We start from the raw sequence: 19,667 nt of genomic DNA on the forward strand, positions 1-19,667 counted from the left end.
TAAGCCAAGACGAAGAAAAATGATTTTGTTTTTACTACTGGGTTTTGGATTTTGTTGAAATATCAACATTTGGGGTGTTTTTGCTCAACCCGAAATATTTGTCTTGTTGTTCTTCGCTTTAATCACTTCATTAAATATGCAAAAACCCAAATGAAAATATTGAGATGACAACAACATTTTAATAGGGGAACTCTTACAGTTCTCCAGGTTTTTCCCCCACCTTTTCTCAGATGTGGTTTTATCCAAGAGCTGTTTCCACAGGAATTAATTATTCAGTATAAATAAAATAAAATAATAAAATAAAATAATAAAATAACATAAAATAAAACCAGAGCTGAACTCAGCCCTCATGGCCAGATCCAAAGGAGGGGGAAAAAAAGTTGGATAAACCTTCTCCTGTTTATTTTGGCCTGACACCCTTGGATATGGGAATGATGCATTTTTAATGGATAAACGCTATTATATATTTTTTACTACTTATAAAAAATAAATAAGGATTTTTTTGGTGGGTAAAAAAGATTTTTTTAAGCTGCTGGAATGAGTCCAGAGGAATCCATGGAGCTGCTCCAAGAGTTGGGAATGTTCCCCTGGAGAAGGGAAGGCTCCAGGGAGAGCTCAGAGCCCCTTGCAGGGCCTGAAGGGGCTCCAGGAGAGCTGGAGAGGGACTGGGGACAAGGGATGGAGGGACAGGAGCCAGGGAATGGCTCCCAGTGCCAGAGGGCAGGGATGGGTGGGAGATTGGGAATTGGGAATTCCTGGCTGGGCTGGAATTGCCAGAGCAGCTGTGGCTGCCCCTGGATCCCTGGCAGTGCCCAAGGCCAGGTTGGACACTGGGGCACCCTGGGACAGTGGGAGCTGTCCCTGCCCATCCAGGATGGGATTCAAGGTCCCTTCCAACTCCCAAGAAAATCATTCCCCCCTCAGCATCATCCAAATGTCTCCAGTTGTTCCACATGCTGGGAGAGAAGGATCTTCCCCACTGGAATTTATGGGAATGAGGAAAAACAGGGAAGGCAGGACACTGAAAAACGGCATGGGAGCTCCCGCTGTGCCGGGATTTTTGGGAGAGGAGGAGCTCTGGAAGAGCTGCTGGGTGGGAAAACAGAACTCCTGGCAGTCATCCTTCAATATCCTTGTTAATTGTCACGTGGATTAATCCCAAGAGGAATTATTTGTCCTAAAAATAATTTTCCCATCATTTTTGCTGAGGCAGAGCTGCTTCCTGCAGGGATGAGGGGTCTGGGGGGTGCTTCGGTTGTGGATGGGACCCAAATTTAAATCCAGGCCAGCCTGCAGAGCAAAATTCCTCAAGAAAATCCCTAAAACCCTCAGAGGGGAGCAAAACCTTTCCCTGAGATCCAGGAGATGAGAGGAAATTCCTGATTGAGCCTAAAATGAAACCCCAAAAGCAAATCCCAAAGGGAATTATTTCCTGACATGTCCCAGACCTATTTTAGCTCACAGGGATCAGGGAAGAGATCCCAAAAAATCCACACCACCTTTGTTTTAGGGTTTTTTTTTTTCCTTTCGTTCTTTTAGACCCCCTGGATTCCTCCAGGATTAAGTGTGGATCTCCCTGGGATGTTTTCCTTATCCCTGCCCCAATTTTGGATATTTTCTGGCTGTCTAAAGCCCCAAACTCTTCCAGTCACACCCAAAACTCCACAGAGGTGCCCAGAGGAGGGAAAATTCAGGAAGGTTTTTCCACGGGCAAAGGATTCTGTCAAATTCCAACATCATGGGGAAAAAAAAAAAAAACATTTTTCCCCTGGAAAAGTAACATTGGAAGTGTTGGACAGGATTGGAACAGCCTGGGATAGTGGAAGCATCCCTGGGCAGGGATGAGCCTCGAGCTCCCTTCCAATCCAAACCATTCCAGAATTCGGGGATTCTAAAAACTCCATTTTGCCATAAGATAATTAGGGAATATCCTCAGCACCAACCACCCAGGACCCAAATCAGATTCCCAGACTGTACCAAATTCCCACCTCTCCCTCTGCTTGAGTTTAGGAGGATTTCTTGGATGCACTGAGGAGAATTCCAAGGAAAATTTAGGCAGCACCATCCTTTGATTCCCACTTCATTCCTCCACAATCCTCATTTTCCCCTCCCCATTTAAAGAGGCACCAAGCTGAAAAACCTTGCCATGTTTTCTTTAAATTCCCAATTTCTCTGTATTTTTCCTCGCAATAAAAGAGGGAATTATTTCCCAGCACCTCCTGGAAATTCCCCTGGAGCTGGGGAATTCCCACTAAAAAGAGCTCCTGGGATCACATCTCCTGAATTTTCCATGAAATCCAAATGATCCTTTAATGCTTCTTACAGTAATTAATAATCTCTCTCCTTTTGTTGGGATTTTTTTTTTTTCCTCCCCTTAAACTCAATCCAACCATGGCAGCTTCCTCAGGACATGCTAATTATGATGATTATTATTATTTCCGTGGTCAGAAATCCTTGGAATCTGTGCCAGGAGCTGAGATCCCACTGGGCCAGGTGATGCAAAACCCACCCTAGAGGCTTTGGAGGCCAAGGAAATCTGGATCCAAGGGGGGGAAAAAAAAACCAAAACCAGCTTTAATTTTCACTCCCTGCTAAAGGTCTTTATTCCTTGGAATTCTCCATTTCTCCCATTCCCTTCCCAATAGAAATATTCCCATCACATCCTCCTGTTAAATTCGGGAATCACCCTCCTCTTCCCACAATTTAACACTCCGGGAATCCTGAGATTCCCTGGATGTGAACACCTAAGATCAGCCATCTCTGGAGCATCCAGAAAATCCAGGAGCATGCCTAAAAATCCTTTATTCCGGCTGCCCCATGAAAATCCCAGGTTGGTGCGGTTTGTGAGGGATTTTAGGAACATTTGGATGTGAAATAACCTCAGAAGGAGGAGTTAATTAAAGGAATTCTCTGATGAGGGAAAATGCAATTCCCACTCTCAAGGAGGGGCTGCAAACTCCAAATCTTTGTGGAGATAAATCAAAACCAACCCTTTGGGGATCTCCATTCCACGTGGGATTTTGTTCCCACTTGGAACCACTGAGGTGGGAAAAGCCCTCCAAGATCAAGTCCAACCATTCCCAGCACTGCCAATGCCACATCCACAGGGATTTTAAAAACCCCTCCAGGAATGAGGATTCCAAACCTCCCTGGGCAGTGCCAAGGCCTGAGCCCCCTTTCCATGGGGAAATTCCTGCTGGTGTCCCACCTGAGCCTGCCCTGGCCCTGCCTGAGGCCGTTCCCTCTCCTCCTATTCCCTGGAAAAAGAGCCCAAATCCCAGCTGGATACAAACCTCCAGGAGCTGATCACAAATGAACTCCAAATAGAAACTTTTTAACGCCAGGATCGGAGCAATTCCAGGGATTGGATCCTTTGGGAAGGTTGGAGGTGTTTTGTCAAGTCTGGGAGCAGCAACCAAACTTCTGCAGGAAAATCCACAACATCCCATTCCAGCCCCAGCACTTCCACTGTCCCAGGCTGCTCCAACCTGGCCTTGGATATTTCCAGGGATCCAGGGGCAGCCCCAGCTGCTCTGGCAATTCCAGCCCAGCCAGGAATTCCCAATTCCCAATCTCCCACCCATCCCTGCCCTCTGGCACTGGGAGCCATTCCCTGGCTCCTGTCCCAATCCCTCTCCATGGAATGATTCCCATTCCCAGCTCCACAAGTCTCCATCTCCCAACTCCTCTTCCCATTCCAGCTGAAATGAATCCCAAAGTCCTCTCAAACTTTCCCACATTCCCAATCCAACGGCACAACCTCAATGCCCTTTTCCCAAAGGATCCCAATGTCATCCTCCATTAAAAAAAAAAAAAAATTGACACAAGGACCTGGAGCAGAGGAAATTCCCAACCATTCCCAATCCATCAGCACAGCTCAGGGATCACCAAATCATCCTCAGGCCTCCCAGTGTGAGTCCAGTGAGGACTTCCCAGGCTGAGAAAACATCCAAATTCCATTGGAATTCCTTTGGATCAGGACTTTGAGGACATCCAAAAAGCCCAGAAAGGCTCATCCCATTCCAATCCGGGAACATCTTGACTGTCCCAGCTCAAATCCCATCCAACCTGGCCTTAGACACTTCCAGGGATCCAGAGGCAGCCCCAGCTGTGCTGGGAATTCCAGCCAGGCTCCTCCCAGCCAGGAATTCCTTCCCAATATCCCATCCAGGGAAGTCATTCCCTGTGTCCTGTCCTCCAGACACGCATTATCCCACATCCCTGATTTTTCCAAATCTCCACCTGCAGAGTCTGGATAAGGAAAGGGTTCATTGGTTATCCAGGATTCACCAGTTTATCCCACCCTGTCCCAGTTTTCCCAGACAGCTCAGGCAGAGCACACAGAGCCTTAATGTTTCCCAAAAAAATCACCTGGAAAATCCCACCCAGGAGTGAAGAATTCCAGAGCTTTCCCAGCACACACAGAAAGGAAGGCTCCCATTAATTCCTTGAACACCCTCATTTAAGGCCTGCCTTTATTCCTACAATCTCCCACAATCCCTAAAAAAATATTCAGGAGCTGCCTGGAAAGGCAGGAAAGGGCTCTTAGGGGAGGTGGGAAAACCCAGAGGAGCAATCCCATTGGATTCCCCAGGTGGGAGTTTGGTTCCAGGGTATTGACAGTGCACTTCTAAAAAAAACCCAGAATTTTGAGGGATTTTTTTTTTTTTTTTTTGGAGCACGGAGTAGCTGTGGGCAAAAAACGTTCTTTTTTTCTCAGGATTGGGATCCCAGCAGGAAAATTCCAGGGGTTTTGGTGCCTGAGGTAAAGCTAAGCTTTGCTATAAGGCAAAAATAATTTAATTAAACTAACGAGGTCCAATTAGTGCTCCTGGAGCTTGGAGCAACCTGGGATAGGGAGAGGCTTCCCTGGCTGGCAGGGGTGGGAATGGGGTGGGATTTAAGGTCCTTTCCAGCCCAAACCACATTCCAGGGGGGATTTTTTTCCCTCATATTTTATTTTTTCGAGGCTTTTCAGCCTGGTCGAGCAGAGATTGCTGGGATCTGCTGGTGTGTGGAATTCTGCACTTGGGAAAGAGCTGGCACTGCCTGGATGTTCCCTTTGGCCCAGGAATCCATGGATACCAACCCAGGATAAATCCCACCCGTCAATCCGGGAAAAGCTTCTTAATTCATCATTTCAGTCCCATCTGCTGCTGGCACAAACCATTCATGGAATCATGGAATATCCCAAGGTGCAAAGATCCCACAAGGATCAAATCCAGCTCCTGGAAATCCCCAAAATTCCAGCTCCATCAGCATCCCACAGCCAGGTGCAATTAATTAACAATCAATTAATTGGTGTCCCAATACAACAAATTTATTTTGAACAGAGCCCAGGTGGGATCAGGAACCTCTGGTCAAGATCCCACAAGGATCAAATCTACTCCAGGCCCTGCCCGGGAGAATCCCAAAAATTCCAGCTCCTTCAGCACCCACAGCCAGGTGATATTAATTAATTGGTAATCAATTAATTGGTGTCCAAAAACAACAAATTTAGGATTGATAGAGCCCAGCTGGGATCAGGAACAGATCCCATAAGGATCAAATCCAGCTCCTGGCCCTGCTCAGGAGAATTCCAGGAATTCCAGCTCCATCAGCACCCACAGCCAAGTGCAACTAATTAACTAATGAGCAATTAATTGGTGTCCCAGTACAACAAATTTAGGTTCAGTAGAGCTCAGCTGGGATCAAGAACTTCTGGTCAAGACCCCACAAGGATCAAATCCAGCTCCAGGCCCTGGACAGGAAAATCCCAACAAATCCCACTCCATCAGCCAGGTGACATTAATTAACTGGTAATCAATTAATTGGTGTGCAAATACAACAAATTTAGGTTTGATAGAGCCCAGCTGGGATCAGGAACAGATCCCACAAGGATCAAATCCACTCCAGGCCCTGCACAGGAAAATCCCAACAAATCCAGCTCCATCAGCACCCACAGCCAGGTGATATTAATTAACTGATAATCAATTAACTGGTATCCCAATAAATTGATTTTTTTTTTTTTAATAGAGCCCAGCTGGGATTAGGAACAGATCCCACAAGGATCAAATCCAGCTCCTGGCCCTGCTCAGGAGAATCCCAGGAATTCCAGCTCCATCAGCACCCACAGCCAGGTGACATCAATTAACTGATAACCAATTAATTGGTGTCCAAATACAACAAAATTGATTTTAATAGAGCCCAGCTGGGATCAGGAACAAGGCCAAGGAGCAAACCCAGCCTTGCTCATCCCAAACAAATCATCCCAAAAACCTCCAGCTCCCTCCCTGCCCATGGCACGTGCACAGCCTGCTTTAAAAAAAACCAGGAATTCCTGGAAAAGGCTGGGATTGCTCCCATTGGATTGGGGAGCAGCTCCTTCCTCACCCACTCAAGAAGTGGCTCCATCCTTCCCTCTCCTCCCACCAAACTTTTGTTCCAGCTAGAAAAGGGACAGATTCCAAAGGCTGACGTATTCCATGAATTCCTGATTTTTGAATAACTGGAAAACGTCTCAGTGTTGTGACAGTTTTGAAGTGAAACTCCTCAGTTTTGGGAGTTCTCTTCTGTTTTGTAGCACAGAACTCGTGCAGGAAAATAAAAACACCACATTCCCAGCACATTCCCATTTTTCCAGGTGATTCTTCTGCTCACCTGGGATAACTCTTGCAAGTCACAATTTATCCCAAACCCCACATCTCTCCCCTTTAGGTTCAACAGCAGCAATCCTAAATCAGCCTCATCCCAGAGACTCCAAATTCCTTAAAACCTCCCTTTTCTCCCACATTCCCTGGAATTCTCTCAATCCACATGGGATAACCTGGAAAAGCACGTGGGAGAGCAACTCCAGAGGCAGCCCTGGGAGCAGAACCCCCCTCCAGCCCCACAAAAGCTGCTCCAGAACTTTTACCCTAAAAAAAAACACCCAAAAAAATGGAGCATAACGAGGAATTCCCTTCCCTATCCCTGTTTTAAGTTACTTGGATTTGAAATTCTTTTTCTAGGAAAATACTGGATTTTCCAAAACTCTCTGACCACCTGGGATAACTCTTGGAAATCACAATTTATCCCAAATCCCACATCTCTCCCCTTAGGTTCAACCTCAGAAATCCTAAATCAGCCTCATGCCAGAGATTCCAAATTCCTTCAGACTTCCTTTTTCTCCCTGGAATTCCATCAATCCACATGGGATAAGCCAGAGGCAGCCCTGGGAGCAGAAACCCCCTCCAGCCCCACAAAAGCTGCTCCAGGACCTTCACTCAAATCCCACAGTAAAACCTGGAGCACAACAAAGAAATTCCCTCCCTAATTTACTTGGAATTTCACATCCAGGAAAACCCTGGATTTCCCACCCACTTTTCAGGCAAATAAATGATTTTAATAAAAAAAAAATTAAAAAAAAACTTACACTGGGAAAAGCAGGATAACAGGAGTAGTTCTACCAGCTCCTTCCAAGGTGTTTTTTGGGAATTAAATCAAGCTCCCAGCTTTAAGTTATGGTCGGGATTAGTTCCAGGTGGGAAGAGTTTATAAAAAAAGGGAGTGGGAGCAGCTCTGCTTGGTTAATGAGGTGCTCCCGCTGCACCAAATTGGGATAATTCCCATTTTTCTGCATCTCATCCTGCAGGAGGGACAGCTCGGAAAAAAAAGGGAATTACTTGGTGCCTGAGGAGAACAAATTCCAGCTTAAAACCTATCCCAAAAACTCCCGTGGCAGCATTCCCATGTGGATTTGAGCCTCACTTCCCAGATTTCTGGATTGCTCCACATTCCGTCAAAACAATGCCAAAAAGCAGGGAAATGGGAAGGGAATCTGATATCCAGGGAGCAGCGTTTCCATTTCCAGGGAAAACAGCCTCCAACCCTGTGGTGACCCCAATTCCTGAATCTCCCCTCCCCTGGGAATATTCCCTTAATTCCTAACTCATATTCCAGAGGTGCAAAATCTCCCAGTTGTCAGCTCAGGGGGAAGCTGATGGAATATCTGGGATGGGATCCAGGAGGGAAGTGGGTGGGATGCAGTGGGAATATGGGAAGGAACAACCCCCATCCCATCCTTTTCCCTCCTTCCTCCTGCTCCTCACTCCCATTTTCCCATTCCCAGCACAAAAAGCCATGGATGGCACAGCTGGGATGACAAAAATCCCTTTGTTTTGAATCCTATGGAAATCCAGGAATTTTTCAGGTATCCAGCTCCATTTTTATCATGGATTGTCATAAAGAGTGCAAATAATTTCCTTGGAAAAGGGATGATATTTATGGGATGAAGGGATACAAAGGCAGGAGAGGCTGGATAAAATGGTGTTGTCATAAACATTCCATGATGTGGGAATTCCATCAGTTCCTCAGATTGGATCTTCCTTCCCAAAAGGCTGGACTGGGATAGGAACCATCCCAATTCCCTGCAGGCACATTCCAGCTCCCATCACTTCCCAAGGGTTCCCAGCTGAAAATCCTTGGGAAAATCCTTCACAAGGATCTCCCTGATGCCAGAAATTCCGAGGAAAACCTCACACCCTCACGGGGGGGACAATCCCTGCAGGATCCCTCTGGAAGTGCCTGATTATCCCAGGATCATCCAGAGCCTGCCCAGCCACCCCAGCAATCCCACCCTGCCCATGGCTGGGAGAGTTTTCCAAATGTTCCTGGAAATTCTGGAATTCTGGCAGCCTCGGGAATGTGACCACTCCCCATTCAGAGCCCAGCACCCTCTGGGGGGAAAATCTTTCCCTGAGATCCAACAAAAAAATTCCTGCGTGGAATTTCAAGTGGTCCTTCAATATTCCATGGAAGGAGGAATCGCTTGGACAGCCTGATCCCACATCTTGGGAAAAAATCCTCATCCCAGAAGAGCCCAGATTCCAAACCTGTCTGGGAAGAGCCAAGCGAGCGCCCTCCATTCCCAGCTAGGTTGGGAGAGGAGATTATTTCTGGAAAAGGCAGGAAATAATTCCTCTGGATCCAGACAGGGCTCGGCATTGGAGAGAGGGGCTTTAAAAAGACCAAGGAGCTGATGGGGTGGGATTTGTGAGGACTCCGGATTCGAGGGAAGGGTGATGGAGCAGCAGCATCCCAAATATCCAGCATGTGATGGATCCCAAAATCCCCTTTCTCCAAAAAAAAAAAAAAAAAAAAAAAAAAAAAATTCCTTCCAAGCTATAAAAAATATGGGAAAAAAACAATTCTGTCTCTGAGCCCATCCAGGTCAGGGAGAGTGGGATTATCCCATCCCAAAGGGATTTTCCCACTGGAAGAAGGGGATTTCATGTGGAAGACCCCATTCCCTACAAGAATACTCCCAGATATCATCCATAAAATAATCCTATATAATCCAGATATGGACTGACAGGGATCAATCAGCCCTTCACTGGTGGGAATCCCAAATAATTTTGAGGAATGTGGAAGACAGAACTGAACTTTAATCCTTTCTGTTTCATCCCAAATATCCAGCCTGAGACTGGGCTCCCAAAATCCCTTTCCTTAAAAAAAAAAAAAAGAATTCCTTCCCAGCTATAAAAAATATGGGAAATAAACAATTTTGTCCCTGAGCCCATCAAGATTAGGGAGAGTGCTTCCCAAATCCCAAAGGGATTTTCCCACTGGAAGAAGGGGATTTCATGCAGGAGACCTCATTCCCTACAAGAATACTCCCAGATATAATCCATAAAATAATCCTATATAATCCAGATATGGACTGACAGGGATCAATCAGCCCTTCACTGGTGGGAATCCCAAATATTTTTGAGGAATGTGGAAGGCAGAATGAACTTTAAGCATTTCCATTTCCTTCCTCTTCCTCACACTGCTCAGAATTTAACTGGATTTTGCTCTTCTGAGCCCCGGGAATTTTAATTTTGGGTGGTTTGAGACTTTTCCTTGCCACATTCCCTCCAAATTTCCCTCCCGTGGAATCAAAGGTGATGTTTTGACCCCGCAGCTCGTGGGAGGCAGAGCTGGGATGCAGCTCCCGGCACTCCAGGAGGATCCTTGGAGCTCTCCACGCATCCCAGGACGCACCAAACCTCAGGGAAGTTGAGGCTCAGCTTAAATCCCACACATTTACCGAGCTTCAATTAGATTGAAACCTCAACATTTGCACCCTGAACCCCAAATCACCCCCTGGGCCACAACCAACACCTGAACCCACTGAGAGATTCCCCCCCCCTAGAATTCCGGAATTCCCAATTCCTTACCCTCGCCACAACCCCATCCGTGGGAGCAGAGTCCATCCCAATCCCTTGGCTATCCATGGATTCTTCCCCACTCGGGGAGCTGAAGCTCATCCCAGAAATCCCCGTGCGAGGGAGGAGGAGGAGATCCTTGTCCAGGGCTCAGGGAAGAGTTAAAATTCCCAAGGATCCGCAGGACTCCTGGAGCAGGCGCGGGAGGAGCGCAGCTGCCCCTGAGGCAGCGCATAATTCCTGCCCTGTTCCCAGGGACGCTTCCCTGGCACAAAGTCGGGAATTGTGCGGGGTTAAAGCACCCCGGACAAGGCCGGCATTCACCCAGCGAGGCCGGAAATATCCCCCATGGAAATATCCCCGTGGAAATATCCCCCGTGGAAATATCCCTGTGGAAATATCCCTGTGGAAATATCCCCCATGGAAATATCCCCGTGGAAATATCCCCCGTGGAAATATCCCTGTGGAAATATCCCTGTGGAAATATCCCCCATGGAAATATCCCCCATGGAAATATCCCTGTGGAAATATCCCCTGTGGAAATAACCCCCATGGAAATATCCCTGTGGAAGTACAATCCATGAAATATCCTCCATCCAGAGGTTTCCCAACAAGGACCCAGCACTTCTCATGAGCCAAACGCTCTCGCTCCGATGATTTTGTTTTCCCATCCCTCCCCTCATCCTTCCAATCCACTCGCTCGATCCCTAAAAATGTTGGGAAAGGCCAGGTCAGAGCGGCTGGAGGCCACTCCCAGCTCCAAAGGCAGCGCTCCTTAATCCCTCCAGGATCTGAGCTCCAGGGAATGATCCCAGCATCACAAAGAGGCAGCCACAGGGGCTGAAGATCTTTCCCTGATCTTTCCCTGATCATTCCCAAATCTTTCCCAGATCTTTCCCAAATCTTTCCCAAATGTTTCCCTGATCTTTCCCAGATCTTTCCCTGATCGTTCCCAAATCTTTCCCAAATCTTTCCCTGATCTTTCCCAGATTTTTCCCTGATTTTTCCCTGATCTTTCCCAGATCTTTCCCGACACCATCTGCTCCCTGCCCCAACTTCCTCCAGGCTCCAAGGAGCTCCAGCAGCCCCCACTTCAGCTGAATCCCGGGAAAAAGGGGCAGCTCCAGGCTTTGGGATGCCCAATTCCAATTTTCTTTGGAAATTCTGCAGCTGCAATGAGGGTTGAGGCCGTTGGATGACATTTGGTGCTTGGATGAACCGGGACAAATTCCCTGGAATTTAACACTTTAAATACCTTAGATTCCAGGCATTTTGAACCAGCAATGGGAAAACGCCTGGAAGCCTCGTTGTTCCCAAGGCTGTGGGTGCTTCTCCCAAAATGTTGCACGGCCAGATTTGGTGCAGAGCCTCAGGAAGGCTCTGATATTCCTGAGAATGGTCAACGCTCATTCCATGAGTGATTCCAGGAGGAATTCCGAGCCATCCTGAGGTTCTCCAGGGGATGCTGAGCCCTGTTCCCTGCAGGAGTTGGGGGGTGGCACAGAGGGGTCGCTGTCACCCTCACACCCTTCCTGTGTCACACCTGGTGTTCCCAGGCATGGAAAACATCCCGGGGCTCTGCTCTGCTTAATTCCAGCTGAAATCACGGAAAAATTCCTAAAACCTCGGCGAGGAGTGGATAAATCCCAGCCCAGTGAGCCTGGATCTCCCAGGGGGCTGCACCCCCTGTGTGACCCCCCATGGGAGCAGTGGGATCCCACAGCAGGATCCCACCCAGTGGATCCCACAGCCAGATCCCAGCCAGGGGATCCCGCAGCTGCTCCCAGATTCCTGTGACCACTTGGATTCAACTTCCCTGGGTCAGGAAATGTGGCTTTGCCACTGGAGCCAGCAGTGCCAGGATTGTCACCCCACCAGAGCCTCACTCCAGCGAGGTCCCCCCCATTCCCAGGATTTTTCCAGCCCCCACCCTAGAGGTGCTGGAAGCACTCAGGCTCTTCAGGAATTCTCTGGGTTCTTCCTCACTCCACAGGGCACAAAATGGGATCCCAATTCCCTGGTGAGCCCCCCAGCCAAGGCAGCTCAGGGACAGACCCAAAAATCTTTTCTCCACTCTCCCAAAATTCCCATTTTTTGCTGGGCAGCCTCTGAGCTGTTAAAAGCTCCCCATGCCCACGTCGGCCTCTTCGCTGAGCCCTTTTTTCCCTCTGGAAGTTGGAAGCTGGGTGAAAGGAGAACCATCATGTCCTGAATCCCTACATTTGCTCCTTTATCAACAGTGCAAGTCATGCACCAGTGAAAGGGGAGGAAACGTGCACAGATCTCGAGTTGTTCTCGACCTTTGGCCAGGAAAACAGGGAGAGCTGAGGAACTGTACGAATTCCCGAGGATTTCATCAGCTCTGCTCTCCCCCATCCCCCGAGGAAGCAGATTGTGGGCTGGGCCTGCCCTGCTCCCAGTTCTCCCAGTTCCGTGCTGGTTTCCCTTTAGGATCCCAGTTTTCCATCCCGGCCGTAGCGTTCCGACGGATCGGAGGGAAGTAGCGGAGGTGCTGCCCAGCCAGCCAGCACGGCACATTAATCTGGAGTTTAAAGGAACTCGGAATCAGCAAATGGGGAATTTATTTTGCATTTAAAGGCGGCGGAGCTGCTCTCTGGGTGGGCACGGGCGGTGCCGTGCCAGGCTCTGTGCCAGCATCTTCCCGCACCTCCGGAGCCACGGGAGCATCCAGGGCTGGAAAACAGCCTGGGAGAGCCGTGCCAAGGACAGGTGGGATGAGCCAGGGAGGAGCTGGGAGAAGCTGGAGCAGCAGCCGGAGCAGCAGCCGGAGCCTGAGGGATGGGTCTGAGCCACCTGCAGGGCTGGGAATATCAACAGGGAGCAGGGATGGATTCCAGGCTGCTCCTTCCCCTCGCCACCTTCCTCACGGAGAGGCTCTGGAGCTGTGCCCGCTCCCAGAGGAGCACAGAAACGAGGAACAAGTGTTAACATGGCAAGACACCTCCCCGGCAGCACCACACTCACAAGCAGAGCTGCCAGGCTCTGAAGATCTTCGAAAAAACGCCAAAAAACTTGTTAAAAATCCCACAAACCGGTTTTTTTTTCCAAAGCAACAAGATCCAAGCAGGCTCCCTCTCCCAGGCTGGGGCTCACTTTGGATAATCTGCAGGCTCCAGCCTTCCCATCCTCCTTTCTCAAAATGGCCCTGCAGCACCGGGGGCTGCGGGCACACCCCGGGCTTGGAAATTTTTTTTTGTCCACATTCTCGAGCCGACCTTCAGCAGTCAGTGAAGGCCCCCCAGTTCCCGGGGCACTGCTCTCGAACACAAAGCAGCCGCACACGACTGAGTTCACAGCGCTCCCCCCCGCTCTCAGCAGCCCTCGCTCCCCGGCCTGAACCGAAACCAGCCTAAATCAGGAGGAGAGAGCAGCAGCACCAAAGTCTTACTCCCAACCCCATCGCCCGGAGCTGAGTCCGCATCTCCTCCCTCCAGCCCCCACCACGCTCTTCCTGAACAAGCCCTCTCCTATTCACGGCAGCCGCTGCTCTTCCCGAGCATCCAACAATATCTGCCTGTGTGCCGGGGGAGGCAGGGAGCCGCTGCCAGTGCCGAGATCCGCACCAGCCGCGCATCCACCGCGAGCCGAGCCCCTCAGGCACCCGCGGTCACGTCCAAATTTTGCAAAATTAAGGAGGGAAAAAAAAAAAGGAGGGGGGGTGAGTCTCTAAGTGAGGCTCCCTTCCCGGTGGGAAGCGAATATGGAAGTGCGGGAGCGGACGGGCTCGGAGGAGGCAATGTCACACGAAGCATTTACTGGGAGATTCATGAATCTCCTTGCTCAGCCCCGGGTGCCAGAGCTGCCGGCAGCACCGCACCGCCGCCGAGCCCCGCCGCGCCGCTTACATAACCCCCCCCGCCCGGCCGGGCAGCGCCGGGAACGGGGCAGCGCCGGGAACGGGGCAGCACCGGGAACGGGGCAGCGCCGGGAACGGGGCATCGTCGGGAAAGGGGCATCATTGGGAAAGGGGCATCACTGGGAGCGGGGCAGCACCGGGAACGGGGCAGCACCGGGAATGGGGCATCGCCGGGAATGGAGCATCATCGGGAACGGGGCAGCACCGGGAATGGAGCATCATCGGGAACGGGGCATCATCGGGAATGGGGCATCATCGGGAACGGAGCAGCACCGGGAACGGGGCATCGCCACAGCCGGGGCATCGCCGGGGACGGAGCATTGCCAAAACCAGGGCATCGCCACAGCCGGGGTATCTCCAGAACCGGAGGAGCATCACCGGGGCCAGGGCATCACCGGGGCTGGGACATCACCGGAAGCGGGGCATCGCTGGCACCGAAGCACTACCACGGCCCGGGCACCACCGGGACCTGCCACACCGGGGCATCGACAGAACCGGAGCATCAGCGGCACCGAGGCACCACCGCGGCCGAGGAGGCGCCGGCACCGGGGCACGGGGCAGCATCCCGGCCGCGCAGCCCCGCGCCCCGGCGGAGCGCCCGGCTCTCCCCGCCTCTCGGCTCCGCGCAGCGCCGAACCGGGGCCACCTCGAGGGCGCGGGGGCGAGGGGGAAGCAACAAGAGCGCGGCCCCAGCGCGGAGGGGGAGCGGAGCGGGCGATGCCGCCGGTGATGTGCAAGTCACGGGCGGGGGGCAGCGGGGCCGGGGGAGCGGAGCCGCCCGCCCGCGGGGTCCGCGCGCCCCCGGCGGAGCCCCGGGAAGTTTGCGGCGCCTTCGCCCCCGCCGCTGGCTCCGCGGCCGCGGGCGGCAGCGCCGCCGGTAACAAGTGCGGCGGCCGCGGGCGCTCCGCGGGCGCGGAGGAGCCCCGCGGAGGCGGCGCCCCCCCCGCTCCGCCGCGGAGGCCAGCGCGGCCCGGGACCGGCTGCGCGCCCCCTCCCCGACCCCCCGAATCGCCCCCCCCCCCCGCCCCCCGGCCCGGTTTTCGCCGTGAAATGTCAGCGTCTCATGGCAACGGCGCTGCCTCCGCTCTGCCTCCGCCGGCTCCCGCGGCGCGCAGCGGGGCCACGCCGCTCGCCCCCAACCCCCACCCCCCCCACCCCCCCACCCCCCCGCCCTTCCGCCCCGGCGACAGTCGCGACAAGGTCACGCGGCGCCCCGGACTCACCGTACACCCCTTGGCCGGAGCTGCCCTCCAGCAGAACCGTCAGCAGCCCCAGCAGCCCGATCGCTACATCCATCTTCACGTGAGCATCCACATATCCAGCCCGGCGGGGCGGGGGGGGGCAGCGCAGCGCCCGCCGGAGCCCCGCGCTCCGCTGCGGCCGAGCCGCGCACGCCCGCGCAGGCAGGGCGGCGGGGGCAGGCGGCGGGCACCGCGCCGGTCCTCCTCCTCCTCCTCCTTCCTCCTCCGCCTCCGCCTCCTCCTCCTCCCGCCGCGCAGCGGGCGGCGCGGAGCGGCGCGGGGCGAGCCCCGCTCAGAGCGAGCCCCCGGCAGCGGCAGCCCCCGCACCCCCTCCGGGCCGCGGCCCCCTCCTCAGAGCTCCGGCCGCCGCCGCCGCCGCCTCCCGGGGCCGCCGAGCGCCGCGCGGGGCCGCCGCAGCCGCCTGCGCCCCGCGGCCATCAGATGCCACCGCGGCGCCGCGGCCCCCGCATGGTGCGCGGGGCTCCCCGCGCGGCGCGGAGCGGAGCGGAGCGAGGGGGGAGGCGGGGGCGGCGCGGGGCGGGGGCGGGCGCGGGGCCGCGGGGAGGCTCCGGCTGCGGCGCTCCGGGAGCGGCCCCCTCCTCTCAGCGCGGCTGCGGGGCGGCGGCCGGGCCCATGGCGGGGGCGGCGCGGGGCTCCCGCGGCCGCGCTGGGTGCGGGTGCGCTGCTGTGCGAGCGCGGGGGAAGCGGGCGCGAGTGGCGGCGGCGGGGCCGTCACGTTGTGCTATACGTGCGGGGCCGGCAGCCGCAGCCCGGCGACGTCAAAGCTGCGTGGCTGCTGCTGCTGCTGAGCGCCTTCCTCCGCCTCCTCCTCCTCCTCCTCCTCCGCCGCCGCCGCCGCCCCCCGTGGCCCCGCGGCTCCGCCGCCGCCGCCGGGCGCGCATGGCCGCGGGCGCTGCCAAGGGGGATGCGCGGCGTGACCGCGCCGCGCCGGGATGCGCGGGGCGCTGTGACCCGCACGGAGCCGGTGGATGCGGGTCTGGCCCGCTCTCTCCCGGGGTACGCGGAGCGCTGTGAGCCGGGATGCGCGGCGCGGTGCGGCTCGCACGGAGCAGGGTTGCGCGGCGCGGCCCCGCTCTTTCCCGGGTCCCGCTCTGTCCAGGGATGCGCGGCCCGGTCCCGCTCTGTCCCGGGAAGCGCAGTGCGGTCCGGCTCTGTCCCGGTCCCGCTCTCTCCCGGTCCCGCTCTCTCCCGGGATACGCAGTGCGGTCCGGCTCTGTCCCGGTCCCGCTCTGTCCCGGTCCCGCTCTCTCCCGGGATACGCGGTTTCTCGCGGTGAGGTGCGGACGGTGAGGGGCGCCCTGAGCCCGCGCTGCTCTCCCGGCCCGAGGGGTCCGTCCCGGGCTGCGCTTCCCGACTCTGAGCCCGCTTTCCCCCGGTGTCCCCCCGTTCCGCCCCGCTCCCTCTCTGCCCGGTTCTGGGGCACCCCCGGGCTCAGACCCCGCTGCTTCCCCAGCCCCAGCGGGTAAAACCCCTGTGCTTGCTCCAGGCTGTGTCCCAGGGCACGGGGCTGAGGCCTGTCACCAGCCTGGGGTGACGGAGGGGCACAGGGAAGTGACAAACCAGCTGCTCTCCGTGTTTGAGCCAGCTGAGACACCTCCGCCGCTGGGTTTTTATCGGGTGACTCCCCCTTTAGGAATCTCAAATACTTGAGCCCCCTGACAGGCTCCCAGCACCTTCCCAGCCTGCCTGATGTCCCTGCGTTTTGGGATCCCATGGGATTTGTGCTGGTCAAAGTCCTCTTCTCTCCAATTCCTCAGAACGAACCAAGGATTTTTGTGGGAAAGGCTGCCCCTTCCTCCTCCCTTTTTCCTTGATTTCTCCAAGGGTTGCCCCAGACCCGTGGGCACCTTGGACACTGATGCAGCTCCCTCTGCCTGCACCAATGAGGATTCGTGCTCCAGGCCAGGACAGTGACAGTGCTCTGGAAGGGACAATGGCGCTGTCAGGGTTTTTGTGACACTGCTAACAAGGCTGGGACTCTTCCAGAGCTCTCCTGACAGGGGCTGAGCCTTTCCATCACCTCCATCAGATGATCCAGCACGTTGCTCTGCTGTGCTTCCACCCCCAAAGGGCTCGGGGGATCCAACCCATCCCTGGAATTCCAGCAGGGAGCTGAATTCCGTCCCAGCTGGGGCTGCTCCCTATTCCCAGCCTGGTGAGGATGTGGGAAGTGGGAGAAGGGATGGGTGCAGCCCTTCCCTGTGCCTTTCCCATGCCCCCAGAGCTCAGGCTGGCACCCAGCAGTGCCCAGACCCTGTCTCCAGCCCACTGCCAGCTGAGGGTGACACTGAGGTGGCCCCGTGGTTGTGCTGGAATCCTGTGTCCCCCTCAAGGGACACCGTCCTGTGCCATTCCAGACACTCTCCCTGCCTCTGGCTGCACCCCATCCCCCTCACTGCTTGGTGTCCTGTCTGAAGGGACTCTCAGGTGGCTTCTCTGAGTCCATCTGATGCTCCTGTTTCCCTGGTTTTCAATTCCAAGGAGACTCTGGGGACATCTCCAGAGGTTGCACTCCCAGCGCGACCTTCAGCTCATCACCTTCAACCTTCAGCTGCCTTTTGGCTTTTTTCTACCTTCACCCCCTCCTTTTTCCCCTTTTCCCCCCTCTCCCTGCCACACCTGTGCCCCCCAAGCAACATCTGGGCCACATCTGGGCTGTGCCCATCTCAGCCCAGAGCTCTGGTCCCTTCCCAAGGATTTTCCCCCCATTTTCTTTTCTTACTCCTCCACCCAACCATCCCACAGCACAAACGTGGCCACGCTCCAAAACTTCTTTGACCTGCGTGAGTTTTTTCCTCACCTGTAAAACCCCATCCAGGGCAGGTTTGGGAGGAAAAGCTGGAATTCCTCACATGGGAAAGGTGGGAAAAGTGCCACAATCTCTTTAGGCTGCTCTGTATGTTGAACATTGGGAACACTTTAAAGGGCCGGGCCTTTCTCTCCCTATTTCCAACCTTCCCGTGGTGAATTCCAAGATCCTCCCAGCACAGCCAGATGTTCCTGGATCCTGAAGTCTGGAATCATTACCTGGCTGGAACAGGATGCTGTTAGCAGGTTGTTAGCACGCCACTGACAGCATTCCTTTGGCACTGCAGAGGGGAAAAGGAGAAAGAAACCTCACCAAAAAAAAGCACTGGGAATTGGGGAAAAATTCCCAGTTGGAATTTAAGCAGGTGTACAAATCTCCGTGGGGTAAAAGCCCAAATTATTTCTACCTGAAGTGTTTTTTTTTTTTTTTTAAGTATTTGTTCTTAAAAGTTTAAATATTGCAGCTATTGCTGAGATTTGCTTGAGGATGTTCAGCTGTGATCCCAAACCCAGGAATCTCTCTGGACAGGGAGGAGAAAGGAGCAATTAAAAGAACTCACTGAGTCAGAGCCGATTTTCCTGCGTGTCCCAAATCACTTCCTATGATGTTAAATATGGAGTTGCTCCCTGCTGGAATAATCTAACTGGGAATTGTGAAATTCAGCTGGTCCCAGGATGTCCCCAGGAGCAGGAGTGGGGTTTGTGGTCGGGCTCCAGCATCTCCAGAATTTGTGGGAAAACATTTCCCAAAGAATGGGAAATTCAGAGCCTGCAAACCCCTCTGGCTGCACTTCACCGGGAGGGCTCACGAGGCCCATTTGGCACTTTTAACCCCAAAACAAATCCCTGCTTTTGTCCCTGCTCCCAAATCCATGAGATTTCTCCTCTTACTCAGCCAGGAATGGCAAAGTGCATCCAGAGGGCCACCATACCTCGGTTGGGATCCATGGGGAAAAGAGCTGGGAGAGCAGCAGGAATTCAGGATTCCTGAATTCTGGGGCTGGATTGGGAATCCCTTGGAGGGAATCAGGAGATTTGGGATTCATCCATGCCTTGCAGAGGATGAATGCAGCCAGGGACTCGTTGGGTGTCTTGGTCGTGGGCAGAGCTCTCCAAACTCACAATAAAAGTGGATTTTCACAAAATCCTGAGATTCTTTTGCTTTCCCCCGTGCACGAGGAAGAATGGAGCGGCTCCAATGGGATTTCCTTTTATTCAGGGAAATAAACTTTCATTGCATTATTCCAAAGAATTCCCAAGCTTCATTTCCATACTGCAACAGGGGCAGCTGCAGCAGCACGAGCGTTGTGGGTTGATAATTTCCTTTACCTTCACCAGAATTCCCTTTTTTCCTGATTTTCCTGCTGATAATACACAAGACACTTGTTATTTTTGGAATGTCAGCCATCCTGGAGTTATCCTTGTCCACTCCTTGTTTGTCCAACAGCCAATCTTTGGGAAGGAACACATTTTTCATGTGGTTTCTTGATGATTTCCAGGATGGAAAATTCAAATTTCGTTGCCATCATTTTGGCCACCCAACGGATTGAGCAG

At 53.6% G+C, this 19,667-nt stretch overlaps 1 protein-coding gene across 1 annotated transcript in view; it reads right to left on the reverse strand.

Moving 5' to 3' along the window:
- The window catches only part of MDGA2 (MAM domain containing glycosylphosphatidylinositol anchor 2), a 202,464-nt gene extending 187,090 nt beyond the window's left edge, over positions 1 to 15,374 (reverse strand). Inside the window, exon 1 of the mRNA XM_053945724.1 lies at positions 15,267 to 15,374. Within this exon, the coding sequence (XP_053801699.1) occupies positions 15,267 to 15,339 (73 nt within the window). The 5' untranslated portion in view covers positions 15,340 to 15,374. The remainder of the gene's footprint in view (positions 1 to 15,266) is intronic.
- Positions 15,375 to 19,667: the final 4,293 nt, after the last annotated feature.

This window comes from Vidua chalybeata, chromosome 6, assembly GCF_026979565.1.
Source record: "Vidua chalybeata isolate OUT-0048 chromosome 6, bVidCha1 merged haplotype, whole genome shotgun sequence".
Lineage (NCBI taxonomy): Eukaryota > Metazoa > Chordata > Aves > Passeriformes > Viduidae > Vidua > Vidua chalybeata.